Here is a 23068-nt window from a genome sequence, read left to right as displayed (position 1 = left end):
ACTGATCTTCTCAAAACGCAAGTCTGACCATGCCTCCCCACTCCTTGCCAAACTTCACTGGCTTCCAATAATCTCCAGAATCCATTTCAATTGTTCCTGCCTGGCTTTCAAGATCATTCACGGAATCCTGCCTCCTCTTATCCCACTGTCTTTCAACTCCTCCAGTCCCAACTCCTCCATAACTGCCCAAAGGCTTAAACTAGCCTTCCCCTCTCCATGCGTCATCCACTATTCAGGCAAACTGGGAAAATCCCTTCTCTTAAAAATCACAGGTCTTTGGAACGACCTCACCACCCCGCTGCGGAACCTGAGCTCCCTTCAGTTATTCCGCAAACAACTCAAAACCTGGCTTTTCAGCAAATTGTGGCTCTATCCTTCCCCCCTTTCTCTCCCCCCTTCTACACATAAGTTCATGTAATCCTTTTTCTTCTTCTCTACCCACTATTTTAAGTTCTTGTAAACCGTGTCGAGCTCCATTCTCATGGAGATGATGCAGTATATAAACTTAAGGTTTAGATTAGATTAGATATAAGACCTTCTTAGGTAGGACCCTAGCATTTCAAGCTGGTAGGCAACAATCTTGGTTAGGTAAATGTATTCAGCAAACTATGTTATCCTATTGATATATTTTCAGAAATTAATTAAGACCACTTTGTTTGATAAGTTTATTACTTAGTGAGTTTTAATATTGAAATTCTATTTTATAAATGGGGATAGAGGTAATTCCTTGCGGGTATGGATGGGGACGGAGAGGATCCTGACGGGGACGGGTGGGGATGGAGAGGATCCTGGCGGGGATGGGTGGGATTTCTGTCCCCGTGCAACTCTCTAGTACAGACTCTTGTATTTATATAACAGAACAACCAGAGTCAAGCTGGCCTGAAAGGAGATGATTTTGCACAAATACTGAGAGAAGCTATCATGTCCCTATACCTCTTTTTTACTCTTGCTGCAAGTAGGGGTGTGCATTTTTGTGATTTTTGTTTGTGTGCACAATTTCATTTTGCAAGGGAATGACTGAAATGAATTTTTCCCCTTAAATTCTGAATCATCTCCATTCTATAATGATGCTGGACATGCTTCTGTACTGAATGGATATTCATGCATCTAGGATTTTAAAAACAGAATTCGTTCCACTCCCTCCCCCCTCCCAAATAAAATAAAAATACATACATATTTGCTATCCAGTCAAAGGTACTTTCAAAAGGGTGAAAAACAAAGCACCAGAACATTCTAAACTCTGAAGGCAACTACACAAATTGAACAATATTAAAAGGTTACAATGTTACAATGAAATTTTACTTCCAAGTAGGCAACTCAGGATGGAGTAGAGACCTCTGAGAAGTAAAGCTCTCAGTTTATTTTAAAATCCAGACAAAAATACTAGTACTGTATCTGGATGACTTTAAAACATTTTAGCTTCCCAGAAGACCAATATAGTCAAAGAGTGAATAAAAAAACACATACTGAAGCCTGTACATTTTTACCACAGGGATTGACTGACTTGCATAATTTGTTAATAAAACTGACACTTAATGCTTGAGATGTTTTAAGACAAATCTTAATTTACGTCTGAAAAGACTGATTGGGAAGAGATCCAGCCACATCTTAAGCAGCACAGCCAACCATCTGCCCAGGTTATTGATATGGGAATAACAGAAGAGCTGGTGTCTTGGCAATGGGTGGGTGTGGAACAAATAGATCTAATAAGATATCCAGGGACCAGTCACATGGAATTCATGATCAGACGAGTACAAAATAAGGGAAAATTATGTTTCTTACCTGATAATCTTCGTTCCTTTAGTTATACCAGATTATGTCCATCTACCAGTAAATGGAGGCAGAGAAAAAAAAATAGAACTAAGAACCAGGGTTGTGGAGTCGGTAGATAAATCCTTCGACTCCGACTCCTTAGTTTCTGGTACCCATGACTCCGACTCCAACTCCAGTACCCAAAATTGTCTCCGACTCCTCGACTCAGACTCCACAGCCCTGCCAAGAACTTCACCTGTTAAGGATATCATGCAGACTGGAATGGTCAGTTATAGCCAAGCAATGGTAATCATAATTATAGCTAACAACTGGAAAAGACTAAAGCTAATATGCCACTGAGGTTACACTGTTAACACAGAATGAGGCTCATACTCCACTGACATACAGGTATTTCACTGAGTCAGGAGATCCAAGAAGGGAAGATCCAAGAAGGGAATGAAAAGCAAAAGCTATGTAAGAAGAAAACAAACACTTAAGAAAAAAACAGAGAGGGAGGGCTTCAGGACTGGTCTGGCATGACTAAAGGAAAGAAAGTGATCAGATAAACAATTCTTCCTTCCATTACATCTATGCCAGACTAGTCCAGATCAAATGGGAAGTAGCAAAGCAGTGCCCCAATTAGAAAGGGACAAAAAAAGAAAAAAATAGAGAAGTGAACTGCAGCATCAGCGAATGGAAGTTTCAAAGGTAACTATCTAAGAGTAAGCCTACTCTATGCAAACACTAGAGCAGTGGTTCCCAAACCCTGTCCTGGGGGACCCCCAGCCAGTCGGGTTTTCAAGATATCCCTAATGAATATGCATGAGAGAGATTTGCATATAATGGAAGTGACAGGTATGCAAATCTCTCTCATGCATATTATATATGCAAATAATATGCAAATCTCTCTCATGCATATATTAGGGATATCTTGAAAACCCGACTGGCTGGGAGTCCCCCAGGACAGGGTCTGGGAATCACTGCATTAGAGGTATTGATGAAGCCAATATCTAGAACAGGAATAGGCAATTCTAGTCCTCGAGAGCCAAAGGCAGGTCAGGTTTTCAGGATATCCACAATGAATATATATCAGATGGATATGCATGCACTGCCTCCTTGAGATGCAAATCTATCTCATGCAGCAGAAAGAATAAGGCTGCAGGAATTGAACTCGCTTGAAAAGTTTCTGCCTCCTTGCAAGCTATTAGGATGCTACCATCATGCAGCAGACAACACTGCTGCCATACAGCATATAATTACGCTTGCACCATGCAGTGATGAAGAATGTTGCTACCATGTAGCAGATAAGAAGGCTGCTATCATGCAACATAAAGGATGCTTCCCCTATGAAGAATATAAGGAAGCTGATACTGGGTAACACACAAGATGACTGCCACTAAGCTGCATATAAAAGAAGCTGCCACTAGCTTATCAATATGCTATTATTTTGCTATATATAATGGCATTGCCACTATATACCACATCCACATTTACTACCATCATAGAGTATAAAAGAACACTGTACCATGTAGCTTCTAAGGATACTATCTGCCAGCCTAAAGGCTATGACTAGTAATGCAGCTAGTACTTTCAGGAATTCTCAGACTGCACCCGAGTATAAATCCTCATCGATCCCAGCCTAGCAATAATATTCTTAGTATTTCAAAATTATCATACGTTCTTAATATCTTATAAAGGCATATTGCAGTTTTCGTATGAATTTTTATCTTTAACGTAACTTAAGCGTAGATCAACCCCTTGCCTAAAGGCTAAGCATGCTACCATTATGCAGAATGCTATTCCTAAGCAACCTATAAGGCTTTAGCCACCATGTCACCTAGAAGAATGCTGTGCCAGTACCGCATATAATGGATGAGCCCACCATGGCACCTAAAAAGATAACTGCCACTATACCTAGTGTGACCATATGGCTCCAGAAAAAAAGGGACGGATTGAGACATCCGGGGTTTACTTCCATTGAAAGCAACCAAGATGTCTCAATCTGTTCTCCTTACTTCCATTGCTTTCAATGGAAGTAAAACCCGGATGTCTCAATCCGTCCCCTTTTTTCTGGAGCCATATGGTCACTACAAGAGGTAGAAGCCTATAAGGAGTTAAAAGAGCTGAAGTGGGATTTGAGCCTGGGTCTGTTGGTTTACAGGTCACTGCACTATTAGGTTACTCCTCAGACTTTATAGAAACATAGAAACATAGAAATAGACGGCAGATAAGGGCCCACGGCCCATCTAGTCTGCCCACCTTAATGTCCCTCCCCTACCTTTGCCCTGTGAATAGATCCCATGTGCCGATCCCATTTGGCCTTAAAATCAGGCACGCTGCTGGCCTCAATCACCTGTAGTGGAAGACTATTCCAACGATCAACCACTCTTTCAGTGAAAAAGAATTTCCTGGTGTCACCTCGTAGTTTCCCGCCCCTGATTTTCAACGGATGCCCTCTTGTTGTCGTGGGACCCTTGAAAAAGAAGATATCTTCCTCCACCTCGATGCGGCCCGTAAGATACTTGAACGTCTCGATCATGTCTCCCCTCTCTCTGCGCTCCTCGAGCGAGTATAGCTGTAATTTGTCAAGCCGTTTTTCGTATGGTAGATCCTTGAGTCCCGAGACCATCCGGGTGGCCATTCTTTGCACCGACTCTAGTCTCAGCACATCCTTGCGATAATGCGGCCTCCAGAATTGCACACAGTATTCCAGGTGGGGCCTCACCATGGATCTATACAATGGCATAATGACTTCCGCCTTACGACTGACGAAACCCCTTTCTATGCAGCCCATGATTTGTCTTGCCTTGGACGAAGCCTGCTTCACTTGATTGGCAGACTTCATGTCCTCACTGACGATTACCCCCAAGTCTCGTTCTGCTACCGTTTTTGCTAGGATCTCGCCATTAAGGGTATAAGACTTGCATGGATTCTGGCTGCCCAGGTGCATAACTTTGCATTTTTTGGCATTGAAGTTGAGTTGCCATGTCCTAGACCATCGCTCCAGCATAAAGGACAGTGTCAGCATGTAACCCAAAAGATGACTGAGCCTACGCAACTTAAAAATAAAAAAGCTGATATTATGTATATGAGGAAGCTGTGATATTCCAGCAAAACTTTATAAGCCCAAGCAGATGATATTCAAGGGTTCTCCTTGATGAGAGCTATAAGCCCATACAGCATAACAGTCTTGCAGCAATAGCCAAAGGAAGTAAACATCTAAACCTCGTCCTAGGAGTTCAGCCAAAAAGCAACTTAAAAATAAAAAAGCTGATATTATGTATATGAGGAAGCTGTGATATTCCAGCAAAACTTTATAAGCCCAAGCAGATGATATTCAAGGGTTCTCCTTGATGAGAGCTATAAGCCCATACAGCATAACAGTCTTGCAGCAATAGCCAAAGGAAGTAAACATCTAAACCTCGGCCTAGGAGTTCAGCCAAAAGTCCTAAAAATGATATTAGAAGTATATAAAAAAAAAAAGCACTAAACTGGACTAAAGACTCCAGGAGAACAACTGCATTTGCATAACACAAAAGGGCTTAGAATTAACTATCACATTAAGGCGAGAATTAGTAAATTTAGCTGAGCACCACTGGCTAATAAAAAGGCAAGGAAAACATACAAAGGCAAACAGCATAAAAGCAGGGGGAACTGTACAGATGAGATCCCTGGATGGACTGGCTCAGACAGAAAATGTGCTCAATAAGAGACTTAAAGAAATAAGCCAGTACCAATCATAGCAAAATCTTGTTCACAACAGACTGAGAGGAGACCAAGTCAGCCAAAAAGAAAACTGCCAACAGTCTGAGGCAGCTGATGGCAGGAAAAATAAAATTTCTTCAAGGTATTGTTTGTCAACAATAATACTATTAGTACTAATACTATTTTGTCAGAGCGTTTAAGTTACTAATAGGAAAAATAAAAACTAGTCATTCTAAAAACAAACACCTGGGAGGAGAAAAAATTGCCAAGCTGAAAACCAACACACTGGAAAGGCAGTACCATAATTCTTTTTGGTTATCAGCAATTAAAAACTTAAAACACCCTTAAATTACAAGCGCAGAAGCTTCATGTCTACCAGCAAACAAGAAAAAAATTGCAACTTACCTCAGTGAAGTAAAACTAAAAAGCAGGAAAAGTAAATACATACTTGCTCTTCAGGAGACTGCCACACAAAAGTTCCAATAAACTTTTGCCTCATTTTACACTCTAAAGTCATCTCAGAGGTCAGGAGTGGATCTGGAGGGGGGATGGGAGGGACCCAGTACTGCCCGGTGCTACCCAAGCTAGAGGATGAGGGACCTAGAACTTCTGGGTGTCATCTTAGCTGAATGAGGCAGTTGAGGACCTTTGCTCAGGTTGTAGTCTGAACAGCCACCTCAAATTGACTTTGCCAGAATCTACCAGACAGGCAAGCACCAAGAAGGAGCTGCACTATCCACTGGCTACCGATAAAACAGGGATCTCAAAGTCCCTCCTTGAGGGCCCCAATCCAGTCGGGTTTTCAGGATTTCCCCAATGAATATGCATTGAAAGCAGTGCATGCACATAGATCTCATGCAGATTCATTGGGGAAATCCTGAAACCCGACTGGATTGCGGACCTTGAGACTCCTGCGATAAAACATCGTTCGACATATAAAAATTATACTTTTGGTTTTCAAAACCGGTCATCATCATATTTGGATAACTATCTAATACCCTATTCATCAATATGTACACTTCGCTCTTTATAGCAAAACCTCCTAGTGATTCCATCGATTAGGCAAATTGCATACTCGTCCACTAGAGCAGTGCTTCTCAACTCGGTCCTGGAGTACCCCCTTGCCAGTTAGGTTTCCAGGATATCTACAATGAACATGCATAAACTTGATTTGTATACACTGCCTCCATTATATGCAAATTTCTTTCATGCATATTCATTGTGGATATCTTGAAAACCTGACTGGCAAGGGGGTACTCCAGGACTGAGTTAAGAAACACTGCACTAGAGATCGTTCCTTCTCAGTCATTGGTCCTCAATTCTGGAACACTCTTCCAAATCACATTTGAATAGAACACAATACTGAACACTTTAAAACATTATTAAAAACTTTCCTATTTATAGATGCATTTGACCAATGATCTGCAAAATGAAATAAGGAACCTTTTCAAACCCCCCCCCCCCACACACACACCTCCATCAACGCGCTGGAGTATGGACACCTGCACTGACGTAAAGCGGAGGGCGGCGCAGACACTGACCAGAGAAGAATACACAAACACGAGCAGCTCAGAAGAGGTCTCGTGTGGCCTATGGGGCAATGAATTCTTCCAAGAGGTGGATGAAGACTACATTCAGGACAAGTTTAACCTGACTGGGCTAAATGAGCAGGTGCCACACTACTGGCAGACGCTGGACATGATCCTCAACTTGGAGCCAGATGAAGAAATAGAGGATAACCCAAACCAGAGTGACCTGACAGAACAGGCAGCTGAAATGCTATATGGTCTGATCAATGCTTGCTACATCCTCATTAATCATGGCATTGCCCAGATGCTCGAGAAATACCAGCAGGGAGACTTTGGGTACTGTCCCCGGGTTTACTGCGAGAACCAACCCATGCTCCCCACTGGATTATCTGACATTCCTAGAGAAGCCATGGTGAAACTACTGCCCCAAATGCATGGATGTATATACCCCCAAGTCTTCCCAGCATACAGATGGTGCATACTTTGGCACTGGATTCCCTCACATGGTTTTCATGGTGCACCTTGAGATGGATAACCTGGACATACAGATGGATAAACTGGATATACTGGCCTCACTTGTGTATGCTGGATACTACAGACATTTTTAACCTATATTTTTCCATAGCCTAAATCAGCTTTCCTTTCAGATGGAACAGCCTGTACCTTGCTGTATATGAACACATGTATCCTTTGAAATGCTAACTCAGCTGGCTTTGCTGCAAAGTTCTTGTCTCCATTCCCTGCTGGGAGGATATTTCTCCAAGGTTCTGCTGAGCTGTTATCAGTGCTGTATGACTTCACATATGCAAGGCACCCTGGAAAGCCATAAAACATTTATAACAAGCAACAATCCTTGCAGGATGATGGGGGAGTAGAGATGGAGAAGCCTGAACGAGCCTGGTTACCAGGCTGGCTGTCTGTCTTTCTGCAAGTTATGGGAATCAGGGACAGCTGGGGTGCTAGAGGTCACCCTTGCCAACTTTCTGCATAAGACTATCTACAGGAATGCTATCCTGAAGATGTACAGCGTTGTAAAACCACAAATTAGCATCTGCAAGGTGATAAGGATCTCAGAGCTGGAGGAAGAAAGTTCACGAAGAATTCTCTGTTTCTGCTCGGGCCCCCCTCCTGGGGGGGGGGGAGGGGAAGTGAGAGAGGCGTGGACTGGAGGGAAGAATAGTTAGGAATACATTTTTGTACCAATAGGGAAGTACATGACCAAAGTTCAGGGATGTGCTTTTTGGAACGAAGAGAGAATTTCTCTATATAACAATCCATGCATCACAGGTAGAGCCAGAGAGATTTACTTGCTTATGCCAGCGGGTGTGCTAGCCCCCTGTTTGGCATATGGGTGTAAGTTCTACTCTCCATTGCATATTCTGAACTGACAATATATTTCTGCTGCTGTAATTTTGTAAGTCTTTATACTAACAATAAAAATATTGTCTGTTTTGGAAAATACAATACCATCTCGTAGTCATTCCAATGAGGTAACTAAGCAGCATTTACTTCAACCCCAAGTATAGGCCCAAGCAACCAGCCAATCAGTTTGTGCCCAGATTATATGGATTCAAAATCCATCCTATGACCTACCACTTACAGCTGCAAGCAGCAACTTCAAGAGCCCTGTCAAAACCATCCGCTGTTCTGCAACCAGGGTGCATGAAATGCCTCCACACATATACCTTTCTCCACTTCCAGATGCCAAGTACCCACTCCACAGCTGTTTTCAAGACAGAAAACCAAGATTGAAGAGCTGTCCTTAATTTTTTTTTTTTCTTCAGTCTTTCAATATTCGCCCTGCCCTGACAGGACACTTTCTGTAGAATCTTTTTCTGATCTTCCCTTATCCAGCCTGCTCTCTCCTATATGAAAGTCTATGACTCGTATGTGTTTTCAGCTTGTGTTTAAATTAATTAAATATTTCGGTATTCTCAAAAAAAAAAAAAAAAAAGACACAATGAGCACAAAATCAATTTTTAACTTTTTAATTCTTTATTTTCTTGCCTTTACTATTGATATTGTAGTTCTACCTTTACTTATATTAACTATTAGTTTCCATATGTAAATTGCATAGATGTTCTTCCATTGTGATATATCAAATGTCAAACTTGGAAACAGAAAAATACTGAACATTCCAAGCTGCACAATACCCTTAAAGGGTGAAGTTCTTGGTACTATTTTTTCTGTTTCCATCCGCTGGTAGACAGACAACTCATTCGTTCTGGACTGGTCTGACAGACATAATGGAATCAAATATTAGTAACATTAAAATGTTGATTTGCTCAAAACATATTTCTGAAGCTTACCTCATATTTTAGTTTCTTGATTTCACAACAAAGAGCAGCATAGACAGTGATAACTTTATTCAGAACCTACGTTTATTGGAAAAAAGTAATTATGAGATGAGCTTACAATTTTTTATAAAGCAGATATAAATATATTTCATGTTTACTAGTTACCTCCTAAATCTGGTCATACACTTTAAAACAAACCAAAACAACCATTAAAATGCTTTCTTCAATATAGCTGGCTGATGCTTTCTAAAGAATTATGTTCAGTGATCCTTGAGCTAGAGAATGACACGGTGGCTGTTACACGTGGTAAGCCGCGGGTAACCCTGCCGAAACGGTGGGGGGAAAACAGTGTTCACTGCGGCTATATGGACAAGGCCATTCACCGTCACGTGGAGCGGTGAATGGCCTTGTCTCTGCAGTTAAGGGAGGGAATGCGCATGGTCACCGGTCGTGCTCCCTCCCTCCTTACTGATAGCTGCCACCCGATCGCCACCCAAGCATCTCCCTCCTTACAGATCGCTGTCGCCCGATCACCACCACCACCTGAGCATCTCCATCCCTGCCCCTTACCTTCATGGCAGGCAATTTCTCTAAATGTGCTTCCTACGAGCAGCCGGAGTGTTGAAATCGCGTGTGGCTGGCGTAAAGGTCATTTCTGACGCAACCAGAAGTTGCATCAGAGACGACCTTTCCTGCAGCCACATGAGATTTAAATGCTCCAGCTGCTGGTAGGAAGCACATTTAGAAATTGCCTGCCGTGAAGGTAAGGGGCAGGGAGGAAAGGTAGGGGTGGAGAGGAACAGACACTGAAGGGAACTGGGGAAGGTGGGGTAGAGAGGAACAGACGCCGAAGGGAACTGGGGAAGGTAGGGTAGAGAGGAACAGACGCTGAAGGGAACTGGGGAAGGTGAGGTAGAGAGGAATAGACGCTGAAGGGAACTGGGGAAGGTGTAGTGCGAAGGAATAGACACTGAAGGGAACTGGGGAAGGTGGGGTGGAGAGGAACAGACGCTGAAGGGAAATGGTGGAGAGAGAGACTCCAGACTATGGGGGGAGCGGAGGGAAGAAGATGGGTGTCAGACCAATTGGAGGTAGGGGGTGGAGGGAGAAATGGAAGGGAGAGGCACAGTAACAGAGCATATGGAAGAGACCGAGAAGGCAGACAGTGGATGGAAGGAAATGAATAAGGAGAAGATGAGGAAAGCAGAAACCAGACAACAAAGGTAGAAAAAATTTATATTTATTTTATTTATTCATTTATTTTTGCTTTAGGATAAAGTAATATATTAGTTGTGTCGATAAAAATTTATAAACAAAGCCCTGCTAGCTGAACATCTCTTTCTCTAGTTCAGCAGCCAGACCTTTGATTTATAAGGAAGGAATAAGATAAATATTGCAGTACTGAGGCTTGTATGGATGCTGTGGGGACAGTGGTCGCGGGGACGGGGCGGGGACAAATTTTTTCCCCGTGTCATTCTCTACCTTGAGCCACTTTCATCCACTACTGCAGTTCCCTACAGCATTCCATCATGAAGTCTATAAAGGTAGGAATCTGAATGAAGATCCAAAGCTCTGACAGCATATCAAAGCCAATGGCAATTAAACACTGGGGGGGGGGGAGGGGTTGTTTCACCTAGCAGATTTCTTACTTTCCCTCTGGGCTTCTACCTCAACAGGAATCAAGGCTGGGATCTAGGCTTTCCTCCTTAGTAACTACTTGGGGTTTTTCCTTCCTACAATATATCCCCTTCAAACTTATTTAGTTATGTCACCAGAGAGTCCTTCTAGACCTTAAATACAGCAAATTAGGTGTTGCTGCTACACAGTAACTGAAATTTCCTTGGAGGCTGTGAATGCTGCTTTGGCAGAATCCCTAGTCCTAGCCGACTCAGGTCTCGATGTCCAAAAGTCTGCCATGCAAATAAGACTGGTTGTAGGCAATCTTACTTGCAAGACAGCTCAGCAGGTGTTTTTAGAGGCTTTTACCAATCACACAGTTGCAGCTACCAATAACCTTACAAAGAGCTCATCGGTATTAAAATGAGCACTCCTTGGGATGCACAGAAGGGAACGCCCACCTCTTACCAAGTAAAGTTTTCTGGCAGATCTGGAGTTGCCAGTAGTAGGTTTGTGGTCTGCTATGTGAGTGTATGACCTGAGCGGAGCATACACTCTTATAACGGATGCAGAACAGATGCATTCAAATCACTCTAAAACTTCCTCAAAATCAAACCCACAATCTCAGGTTGCTGAAACAGGAGCTCTAATGACTAAGTCACTTCTCCACACTGTGTAGGGCTGTGCATAAGCTCTGGTAAGCAGCAGTAAAACATAAAAACACCTTCCAGCCTCAGACATCTTTTTTTTTTGTTGTTGTTGTTGTTTGCTGCTGCTTACCAGAGCTCAAGTACAGTTCTACATAGTGTGAAGGAGTGGCCCAGTGGTTACAGCTCCTGCCTCAGCAGCCTGATAACATAGTTACTTACCTGTAACAGGTGTTATCCAAGGACAGAAGGCAGATATTCTCACATGTGGACATCATCATCTATGGAACCGAGTACAGACAGTGCATAACTGTACTGCCACTTTAAATTTTTTGTAAGTCTTGAGACTGCCTTCCCACCCAACGTTGGCTCGTGGGACCATCAGTTCAGTAAAAAAAGCTAAGAAGTCATCTAGGGGAGGTGGGAGAGTTCTGAGAATATCTGCTTGCTGTCCTCAGATAACACCTGTTACAGGTAAGTCTGTGCTAATCCTAGGACAAGCAAGCAGTATATTCTCACATGTGGCATTCCTTAGCTGGAAAAAGGTGTGTGTGAAAGAACCAGTGGAGAAAATATATATATAATGTGGTGAAGATTAACCATGTGCATTGCATGGAAAGAGGTACGAATGAGGAGTACAAGTGATAAGTATATAAGAATGCTAAATAAGATGTGTATATACTGAGTGCGAGAAAGTGCATAAATATCACATATATAAGAACATAAGACATGCCTGCACCGGATCAAATCATGGGTCCATCTAGTCCGGTGGTCCGCACCCGCGGAGGCTCAGCTAGGTGTTCCCCGACGAGGACCTTGGTCACTCGTATCCCTCAATGTGTCTTGCAAGAAGATGTGAGTCCAACTTGCCCTTAAATCCTAGAATGGTAGTTTCCACCACAACCTCTTCCAGGAGTGCGTTCCAGGCGTCCACCACTCTCTGTGTGAAATATTATTTTCTGACATTTGTCCTGGTCCTGTCTCCCTTCAGTTTCAGTCCATGACCTCTTGTCTACGTCGTTTCTTGCTCTATTTTGTCGATTTCTTTTATATGGATGTGAAAGCTACAGTGTAGACTGAGAAAGCTAACGATAAGTAGAAGAATAGAAGGGACATAAATACATACCCTGGGTATGGTGGTCAAAAGAACTCACAACAATTTTGCTAAAATATAAAAATAAATAATTCAGAGGAAAGATGGTAAATTGTGGGGCTCGTAATAATAATAAAAATAAACAAAAAAACACCTCACCATGCTGCAATTGCTGTAGCAATAATGGAAAAAGGCGCCACAATGGGCTTGAGTATAAAGGCAAAGGGTAATGACGTAATGAGTTGGGTGTCGGAGAATGATGAATACTGACATGGTATTTGTGAATCAGAAAACCGAATAAATGGGTCACTGGTGATCCATCATGTTTAAATGGGCATAATGGCTGAAAACTGATATGTTGCATAAGTAACGCTGTGATATGTTTAATGTCAATGTGATAACCCACACGTAGATGTCATTTGTTTGAATAGAAATAGATAAAACTTATGGATGTTGATTGTACAATGAATATCAATAAACTAAATAGTGTCCTAAGTCGTGACAACAAAAATACTTGTGAAATGTATTGGTAAAAAAGGTTTTTTTGTCTTGTGACCAATGTGTGTAGTATGCGAAAGAAGTATTGTGTAAAATCCAAGTGACCAAATTGCAAACTCATAATTAAGGATTTAAGAGTTGAAAGAGAAAGGGATGACAAAGCATACCAGTAGCCATCAGCATATAGTGATATAATGCAAAAAGACGAAAATACAGGACAAGCAAATGATAAACAATAAGAACAAGTGCAATTAAAATGATAACATTGTACCACTATTAAGATCTTGGACCTACAACATGTGTATGGTAAACGTTTAACACATGCAAAAAACAAAACGTTATAGCATTAAAATTAGAATGGAATTAAATAATTAGAGCTACGGTCCATATGTAATCTAAAAGCTACATGGGAGACTGCCTGGTCAAACTGACCTTACATGCATTTTCAAAAGACCTACTATTATAAATTAAAAGAAATGAAAGAGTAAAGCCCTAAGGTTTTTGTCCATAGTACAGTAATTTTACAGAAATAAAGAACACCCATAGCATGCATAATATGGCATGACTTATAAAGTGGATCTCTGATATCAGCAATGAAAATAGAGACCCATGAGGAGACACATTAATTGTGAAAACATGCTATTGCAAAAGCATGTTACATTACATTACTGATTTCTATTCTGCCTCAACCTTGCAGTTCTGGGCGGATTACAAAAGAGACAACTGGACATTTCCAGGATAATTACAGAGAGAATTCTGGTCATTTCCAAGAGAAGTTACAAGAATAATGGAGCTGTATATTTCAAGAGCTACAAGATGCTGTACAAATAGGAAATAGTGCAGATCCAGTATATATACCGTTAGGGAAGCAGTTGACATGCTTGAGGCTAAAGAGAAGGGAACTGGTGGAGGGGGGAGTTGCGTTGAGGGGGGTCCGGTTGAGGTTAAGCCATCTGTATAAATTTTTTGAATAGGTGGGTTTTGATTTTTTTGTGAAAATATTTGTAGTCGTTTGTTGTTATCAGCAGGTTGGAGATAGTGTGGTCCAGTTTCGCTGCATGCGTCGCCAGCAGACTGTCAAATATCTTCTTGCGCTGGGTGCCTTTGAGTGGGGGGTAGGTAAAAGGGGTCTTAGTTCTTCTTTGCCTAGTGGTGGTGTTTTGGTACAGGCGGTTGTTTAGGTAATTGGGGGCTGTGCCATTTATTGCTTTGAATAATAGACAGTATAGTTTGAATTGAATTTGTGCTTGTATTGGTAACCAGTGTGAGTCCAGATAGGCCAAGCATGTCTGTAGTGAAATGTGTACATGAACGCTTCAGTTAAGGCATAACATCAAATCTGCTACTGAAAAGATGGAGGGTATAGATATCTTCTAAAATGCAACTCTCATACTCAATGATTCTAGTTTTTAGTCTTTCTTTTTGTTTTTCCAATGTAAAGGAGACTACCTGGGCATATGATCATATATATAACCTGTTCCGTATTGCAATTGCTACTAAAATTTAGTTTATATGGTTTTCCTGTCCTTGGGTGTATAAATGTAGAGATCTTATTTATTTATAATTTTACAAATTGTTAAACAACAATGTGATAGAAATAAACATTTAAGAAGAAACATAACATAAATTATAAGTCAAAAATTCCACAGATTTAACTAAGTTCATAGTCCACAAATTAGGGAGAGAGAATCCTACACCTCCAAGGGAAGTTGGTTTTTCAAGAAATATTCATTCAAATTAAATTAGGAGATCAAACAGTTGGATTAAATTAAATTAACATCCTGGTTAATAGAAAAGGCATGGAGGGAATTGGAGCTTAACCAGCTGCCTTACCCTCAAGAAAAAATTTCAACTGATCAGGTTCATAAAATATATATCTATTATTTTGGTAGATAATACAGCATTTACAGGGAAAACGTAACTGAAAAGTTGCTCCTATACTCAAAATTGACTGACGATAAGTTAAAAATTTCTTTCGTCTATCTTGAGTCCATTTTGATACATCAGGAAAGATTGAGACTTTTGAACCATGAAATTCTGAATTGTCAGTTTTGTAGAATAGACGAAGAACTGCTTCCTTATCTTGTTGAAAAACAAAGGTTACCAATAAAGTTGCTCTTCCCATAATTTCTTCTTGTTGAGATGTTTCCAGGATAGCTGTGAGGTCTAAATCTCCTGCTACAGTTCCTTTTCCGTTATCCTCTTTAGGAATATTTAAATAATATGATTTAATGTGGAAAAATGAACTGTTTACTTTGCTGAAGTATGAATATTTGGATACTAAGAAAAGTGGCCCTGGTCAATGGAGGAAATTCCGAGCGATTTGGGCTCCGGTCTGGGACAATTTGTCTCCGGGTGCCCGAAGTGCTCTTCTGAATTTCTGACACTGGAGTGCTTGGGGGGGTGAGGGGTGGGGGGGGGGGTTTGGAGGGTGGGTTGTTCTTGGCTTTTGATGAGTATCTTTTGTCTCCGCGCAGAAACAACGCGGTAGACCCTTTTTGTCTTGGGTTTTGCTTTGTTTCTGGTTCTTTGTATTCCGATTGTGGTTTACTTCTTTGTATTCTTCTTTTCTTAATAAAAGAAAAATTAATAAAAAAAAAAAATAATAATATGATTTATGTAACGGTGGTAAATTGTTTTCAGGAAATTTAAGTACTAGTCTCAAGAAAGAATGAAACAGTTCTCTTGCCGATTGGAATTTGGAAATAGGAAAATTTAAAAGTCTAAGGTTCAGACTCCTGTTAGCATTTTCCAAATTTTCCAATTTTCTAACAAGTAAATTTTTATCCTTCAGTTGTAAATTAATTGAAGCTTTCGCTTCAGTCACAGATTTTTCCAAAAAATGTAGAGATCTTCATGGAGTGACGGAATACAGAACAGGATGTACATGGCTGATGTCCAGAATATACTGCCTGCTTGTCCTAGGATAAACTGCTTCCTGTGATCAGAAGCTGTACTGAGCCTGTGCCTACCAATTTGCTTTTCTGCACAGGCGCCAAGCACAGTTCCTCCCCCTTTTACTGGGCTATTCAGCACAAACAGCGCGCATACAGTATAATTTGCATGCTATTTGTGCCGAGCATAGCCTGGCAATACAAAATTGCTCCCAACCTGGTATTTTTTTTACTGAGTTGCCGGAGCTTTGTGCAATGGGCCCTCAGAGTAGAAGATTTGAACCAAACGTTGAACCAGGACTTGGGTCCTAAATATGAACTGTAATTCTGGTTTTATTATACTTTAATGCACAAGAGCAGCTCCAAGAACTTAAAGAAAAGGGAACATAGGAAAGCAGAATGAGAGGCCATTTTTTGCTACCAGATATGGAACGTCTCTCTGAGATTGTGTGTCCATCATAAACAAAAATGAAACCAAGGTGAACATGCGAGAACCCAAAATACATTAAAGATATACTCTCAAAAGTAGAGATTTCCAAAACGTTTCAGAATGCCTCCAAGGCCAGATCAGTTTTCAAGAGATCCTTTGTAAATATGCATAAGATATTCACATTAATTGAAGACTCAGAATGTAAATAAATTAATCTTGTGCATATTCAATTTGGATACCCTGAGAACTCAATGGGTTGTAGGGTCAATAGAAAAGGATTCAGAAGAAAAAGGGAAGATACACTGAAAAACATTAACATATCAAGAAAAGTACCTGAATGCAGAGCTGAAGGGAACTAAACTAAAAAGAATGAGAGAAAATGCTTTACACCAATAGAATAATAGTCACCTGGAACAGACTTCTAACAAAAGTGGAAGAGCCAAACAAAGGAATCTCAGTGGAGTAGAGGGGGAAGGAGACGATCAGAAATGGAATAAGAATTGTGACAGCACAGGAAATGGGATACACATTTGGGAACAGCAAAGGAAATGGGATACACATGAGGGAATCTCTAGGGGGGTAAAATCAAGGGGGGTGGGTCATTAGAGTGGGCAGACCTGATGGGCTATGGCCCTTTTCTGCCGTCATCTTCTATGTTTCTAAGTAAGTGGGAACAAAAGATGCATCACACTGCAAAATGCAAAGATGCTTTACCTTATTTTCTGTCTTTATGAGCTCCAACAGAGAAGACTGTTCATAGGGCAACAGCTAGTGTTGATTAAAACAAAAATAGCATTCATTATAAAAAGCATGGCAGAACTGAATGGCAAGACACTAGCAAAAAGACAAACCCTGATTAAACAACAAACTAACAGTCTCTTGCTACTCTAGATAGATTCCTCATCACTACCCTAAGTTGGCCTCAACAGACCAATAACTACAGACAGCATATGATCACCAGTATAATGAAGCTGGGGCCCTGGGTTATTGGGTGTTTACACATAGGTATAATGTGCAGTATATAACAGGGGTAGCAGAACACATTTTTTGGATGGAAAGGCCAACAAATCAAACCCATCTGCAACCTCACCCCAAACTTTCTAGCTTTGTTGGTCAAAATATTAGTAGGGTTGTGGCACCAGTGGCTTACCCCATTCTACTTACTGCCTATGCTATTTAGTATTCATTATATATATATATATATATATATATATATATATATATATATATATATTAAGATCACTTTATAATTCTAGTAGATGTGCCAACAGCAAGCTAAATAACTGAAAATAAGAAATATTAATTAAGTTTTATGAATGAAGTCCTGTACTCAAGGAATGTATATGTTAACAAAAAGAAAAAAAACAAAAGCATTAAGACAGCTGACGTGCTGGGAGTCAAAATGCAAGATTAGAACTGTATTAGAAAACCACCAATCTTGCAAAACTTTTGTCAGCTGCCTCAAGTGAAAACAAACCATCACAAAGAAGCTTCCTGCATTAGGTAACATATAATGCAACAGTAACCGAAGAAAATGCTCAACAGCGAGGCACATCTGTATTAGACAGAATGCTAGACCTCATCTATTTTAACATACTGATCATCTATGAAAATCTGAGCAGTTTACAATAAAAGTGCAATTAAAATTTAACAATAAACTACCATATATACTTGAATATAAACCAAAATTGGCCCTAAAATGGGGGGAGTCTTGGATCAGCGCCCACCCATCACCCCTCCCAGACCAGTTGCAAGCCTCCACCATGCTTGCAGTGAGACCTGATGGTCCAGCAGTGAGCCAAGATAGGAGGCATCTCTCCCGCCTCCTGTCACAACTCTCACCTCCCTCACATCTCCCCAATTAGTAAAAAAAAAACAAAACTTACCTTTAAAATCCCTGGTGGTCCAGTAGTGAACCGGGCCAGCAGCGATCTTCCTACGCTCCTGCCTCATACAGAGACACTATCTGAATGGCTGCCGCAAGAACTCGCAGCAGCCATTCAGATAGTGGCTCTGCATGGGGCAGGAGAGTAGCAACATCACTCCTGTCCTGGTTCACCACTGGACCACCAGAGATTTTAAAGGTAATAATTGAGGAGGGCAGGGAGGGAGGGGGGGACAGGGTGCTCAACCTGGCAGGGCAAAGCACTTGAATATAACCTCCCGCCCTGGTTTTTATTAGAGTCAACCTTTTTTTTTCCTTCTGGAGGGGGAGGGAGTTTACCTCTGCTTATATTCAGGTCAGGTAAAATTTGAGTATATATATATGTATATATATAGTAAACTAGAATACATTAATTTTTAATTTCTCTTCATTTAGAAATAAATATACAGCAGTACTTCACAAAGAAGAAAATAAGGATAATTTCTTCCACACTATAACTATTAAACCCATTACAGAATTTAAAAAAATTTCCATCACAAAAGATAGATTAAATTGACCTGAAAATTTAAATTTTCCATATTTATATCCTGCTTAATCACAAAGTTCCAAGCCCGATATTAGAAGTTTCTTATTTCAGAGAATTCCAATATAGGTTATTTTTGCCAAATTAAAAAAAAATTGTGCTTTAAATATTTCACACAGTTCCAGATACAACATTTTTAAACCACTATTTATTGAATGTGTAAACATATGAAAACCTGATCATATTAGAATCTCAAGATTCAGCTAGATGAAAAATTTGTCTACAGATCTACAAACAGACTTTTCAACATGTACCAATGAATCCTAACCTGCAATGAAATGGGGTCCAGACTGAAGTCCCAGACATCTTCAATTGAATCATCCAAAGCATTTTCTATTCTTCTCAGCTGAGAGGTATATTCTTCTAAGAATTTCCCATAATTCTTCAGTTGAACTTCAGCATGAATTTCTGAAAATAAAGCATAACTAAGGTGTATTTGAAAGTTCATATGATTTAAAAGGACAAAGTTTTACAGAATACATCCAATTGTATTTAAAATTGATTCATAGTACTTTGTGAAATCCAAGCAAGACAGATGTACTTAATTCTTACAGTAAAATTCAAAAGATGGCCAAAACCTAAGATAAATTTTTGTCATGATCCAAGAAGAGGGACCAAGTCTTAGAAATTGAGTTATTCAGCTGGCTAAGTACTCAAGAAGATGCCAATTCAAATGCAACAAACCGTATCATTCTATCATTTCATTTGCCAGAAATATATACTGTTTCAATTAATATAATTCAACAATTGAAGATTCAAAATTGTGAGAAAAATTAAAAAACAAAGTTATTAATTGCAAATATCAATTGTCAGTTTTTAAATTTGGTTTACTTGAAACTTGGATTGTCAAAATACAGAAACAACTGGTTTTAGTCATATGGGTTACAAAATTTTATAATTTTTATCAGAGTCCAATTTAAAATTGAGAAAGATACCAAGTCTTAGTAAAATAATTGAAACCTAATTTTAGGCTCCTTTTACAAAGCCTCGTTAGAGGTTTTTAGGGCAGGCCAGTGCACTGAATGCTCCGACGCTGCTCCGACACTCATAGGAATTAAGGATGTGGCTAGAGCATGACAAACCCATATGATACTATTATTGGGCTAGGGTTAGGCTTGTTTTGCAAATTCCCCTGTAATCTCGTGCCAGTCAGCTGGTAATAGAAGGTCACACAGTTCATGGGTTCTAGTGTGCTATCTGCATCTGGTTTCCATTTAGGCCCACACTTCCAGATCCACTGGTCAGTCAGCTGTGTTCTAGTAATCATTCCATAGGTCTAGTCATTCAGTAACCTTGTGCTGGAGATTTCGTTTTTGGTTAACATCCTGTTCCATCATGCATGTTGATCGAGATTCCCAGGCTGCATGTCTAGTTTCCAGTTTTGGAATTTAGCCTGAAAATCCGGAACTTCTGTTTATTAAGACCAACAGAATTTTTTTTTTAATTATGAAGAAAAATTACTCATTCTCAGGTACATTTTGCATTTAAGTCAACAATTTGCTATGCATGCTAAATAAAGAGAAAGTAGTTTGTAACTTGCTGTATGAAACCAGGTGAAGAAACTAAGGGCTCCTTTGACGAAGGTGCGCTAGCGTTTTTAGCGTACGCTATAGCACACGCTAGCTGAAAAACTACCGCCTGCTCAAGAGGAGGTGATAGTGGCTAGCACGCGCAGCATTTTAGCGCACACTATTCCGCAGGGCTGTGGAGTCGTAGTCGAGGAGTCGTAGTCGGAGGAAATTTCGGGTACCTGGAGTCGGAATCAGAAGTACAAAAAACTGAGCAGTCGGAGTCGGAACATTTATCTACTGACTCCATTTTTTAACTTGGCATACCAATCACGAGCGATTCTTTCAGCTATAGCACCCACTATATACACAGCACAAATGTTGCGAGCAGCTTCTGCGGCCTTAGAACCTTGATTAAAAGCAAAAAGAAGGTGGTGTCGAAAATGCTCATTTCTCTCAACTTGACATTCCATTTTAACGATCTGAAAATTAACCAGTGCTGTGGAGTCGGAGGAAATTTCGGGTACTGGAGTCGGAGTCTGAAGTACAAAAAACTGAGGAGTCAGAGTCGGAACATTTATCTACCGACTCCACAGCCCTGCTATTCCGCGCGTTAAGGCCTTAACACGCCTTTGTAAAAGGAGCCCTAAGACTTGGTACCTTTTTACAGGCCACATGATGAAATTATTGAGGTAATTAAGCAAGTGAGCCAAAATAAACAGCATAGGTATACACTACCCAAACTGTTGTATCTGATAAGCTAAAAAAAATGTTTAGTTATAAATAGAACCCAACTGACACTGTTGCCTCATTTCCCAACTTAAGTGTGTACTAAGACTTGGTACCTTTTCTTAGATTGAGACACATTTTGTCTTTACATGATCATCCATCAAAAGAATGTGTCTAAGAGACAATCCTCTTTATTAGTGAAGTGCTAAAACTACCACCAAAACAGAAACTTTTTCAATTGCGACAACCATCAGTTGTTTTTAAAAAAAAAAAAAAAAACCCAACAACTTTTCACCTGGGGTGTTTTGATCTCAACAGTCCTTTCAGGAGATCACTTACAATTAACACAAAAGTAATGTAAATTCAAACATACCCAACTATTGTATTTGAAGTACTGTATATACCTAAAGAAAAATAACCATAAAAAAACTTTTTCCTTTAGGAGACACCAGGGGGTCTAGTGAAAAGGTTTTACTAAGAGCTGAATGCTAATAAATGAAGCATACAAAAAAAGCAAATAGGATTTTAAAAATTCCAACAATTAGCATATTTCAATGAAAAATAGTGCCTTAAGTACTATATTCTGTACAGTTCCAGATACCACATTTTTAAACCATTGCATAGCTATTATATAATGTGTAAATATATAAAAATTAAGATAGGCAGCATTTTTTCTATAATAAGGGAAGAGATTAAAGTAATGTAATATGACATTGGAAAGAGGCACACAGGAAAGCTATATAATGTGCCAAAAAAACAAATATAATTTTAAAAGCATTTAAAGCAGTGAAATGTATACATATAAAAAGGAATACATATCTGAAGAGCTCCTTCAGACTGCCAGAAAAGGGGAATCTGAAAATAAGCCATGGACCTACTTAACTAAGGGCCCCTTTTAATCAAGCTGTGCTAGAGGTTTTTAGAGCAACCTGGCATGATAAATGCTCCAACACTCATGGAATTCCTATAAGCGTTGTAGCACTAACCTCGCTGAACCATGCTAAAAACCTCTACTGCAGCTTGATAAAAGTGGGGGGAGGGGGTAAGTACCTAGCTTGCCTCAGCAAATATTAGATGTTTAACTAACTGCATGATAATTAACTGGAAAGTAAAGTCTTGATTAAGGACCCCTTTTACAAAGCCACAGTACAAAGTGATGTAGCCACAGTAAATGCACCAAAGCCTATTCAGTTCCTATGGACTTCGATGCATTTACTGCAGCAGCATCGCTGCCCGGCTTTGTAAAAGGGGCCCTAAATGTTTAGCATGTTACATTAACACCTCTGCCTGCCTTTCAGCCCAACAGAGGATTTCTCTACGATTTCATATTGTGGGGATCCGGGATTGCCAACCAAGTACGAATCTGGATATATTAGCGACTGCGTGGGCTGAGGACTTGCATTGCCAGTTGACTGCTCAACAGTTACAACGGGTCCTGAAGAACATTCAGAAGGTGTCACCCAATATTACTCACTGAGAAATGCAATTGAAAATTGTTCTTAGACTTTAAAATTCCACCGGAACGTGAAGCCCAGATGGGGATTACTGCGTCGCATTCTTGCCTGAAATGCAATCAGGCTCACGCATCTTTGAGTCACATGTTTTGGACTTGTCCCGCAATCCAGCAGTTTTGGAGACATATTGGCTTATATACTACATCGCTTTGGGGAAGGCGATGGCTCCCGCAACCGAGGGCGTTATTTGGATTTTATAATATAGCCTCGCCCAAACCCAGGGAAATGTCAGCATTTATCTCCAGAGCCCTTTTGATGGGAAAAAAAGCCATCCTCACCAACTGGCTCTCCCGTGATCCCCCGTCTTATGCACAATGGAGATCCCTAATGATCGTGCACGCAAAACTGGAGAGACGCATGGTGGGAGACTTGACACTTGGCACCGGG

The 23068-nt window shown here is 40.3% G+C and overlaps 1 protein-coding gene across 1 annotated transcript in view; it reads right to left on the bottom strand.

Moving 5' to 3' along the window:
• Nucleotides 1–23068, bottom strand: part of WASHC4 (WASH complex subunit 4) — a 220004-nt gene that overhangs the window by 191047 nt on the left and 5889 nt on the right. The window contains 3 exon segments of the mRNA XM_033950810.1: nt 9296–9361; nt 17177–17230; nt 19199–19338. Coding sequence (XP_033806701.1) covers nt 9296–9361; nt 17177–17230; nt 19199–19338 — 260 coding nt within the window.

Source organism: Geotrypetes seraphini, chromosome 7 (genome assembly GCF_902459505.1).
Source record: "Geotrypetes seraphini chromosome 7, aGeoSer1.1, whole genome shotgun sequence".
Classification (NCBI taxonomy): Eukaryota; Metazoa; Chordata; class Amphibia; order Gymnophiona; family Dermophiidae; genus Geotrypetes; species Geotrypetes seraphini.
This window is presented reverse-complemented; position numbering and strand designations above follow the sequence as displayed.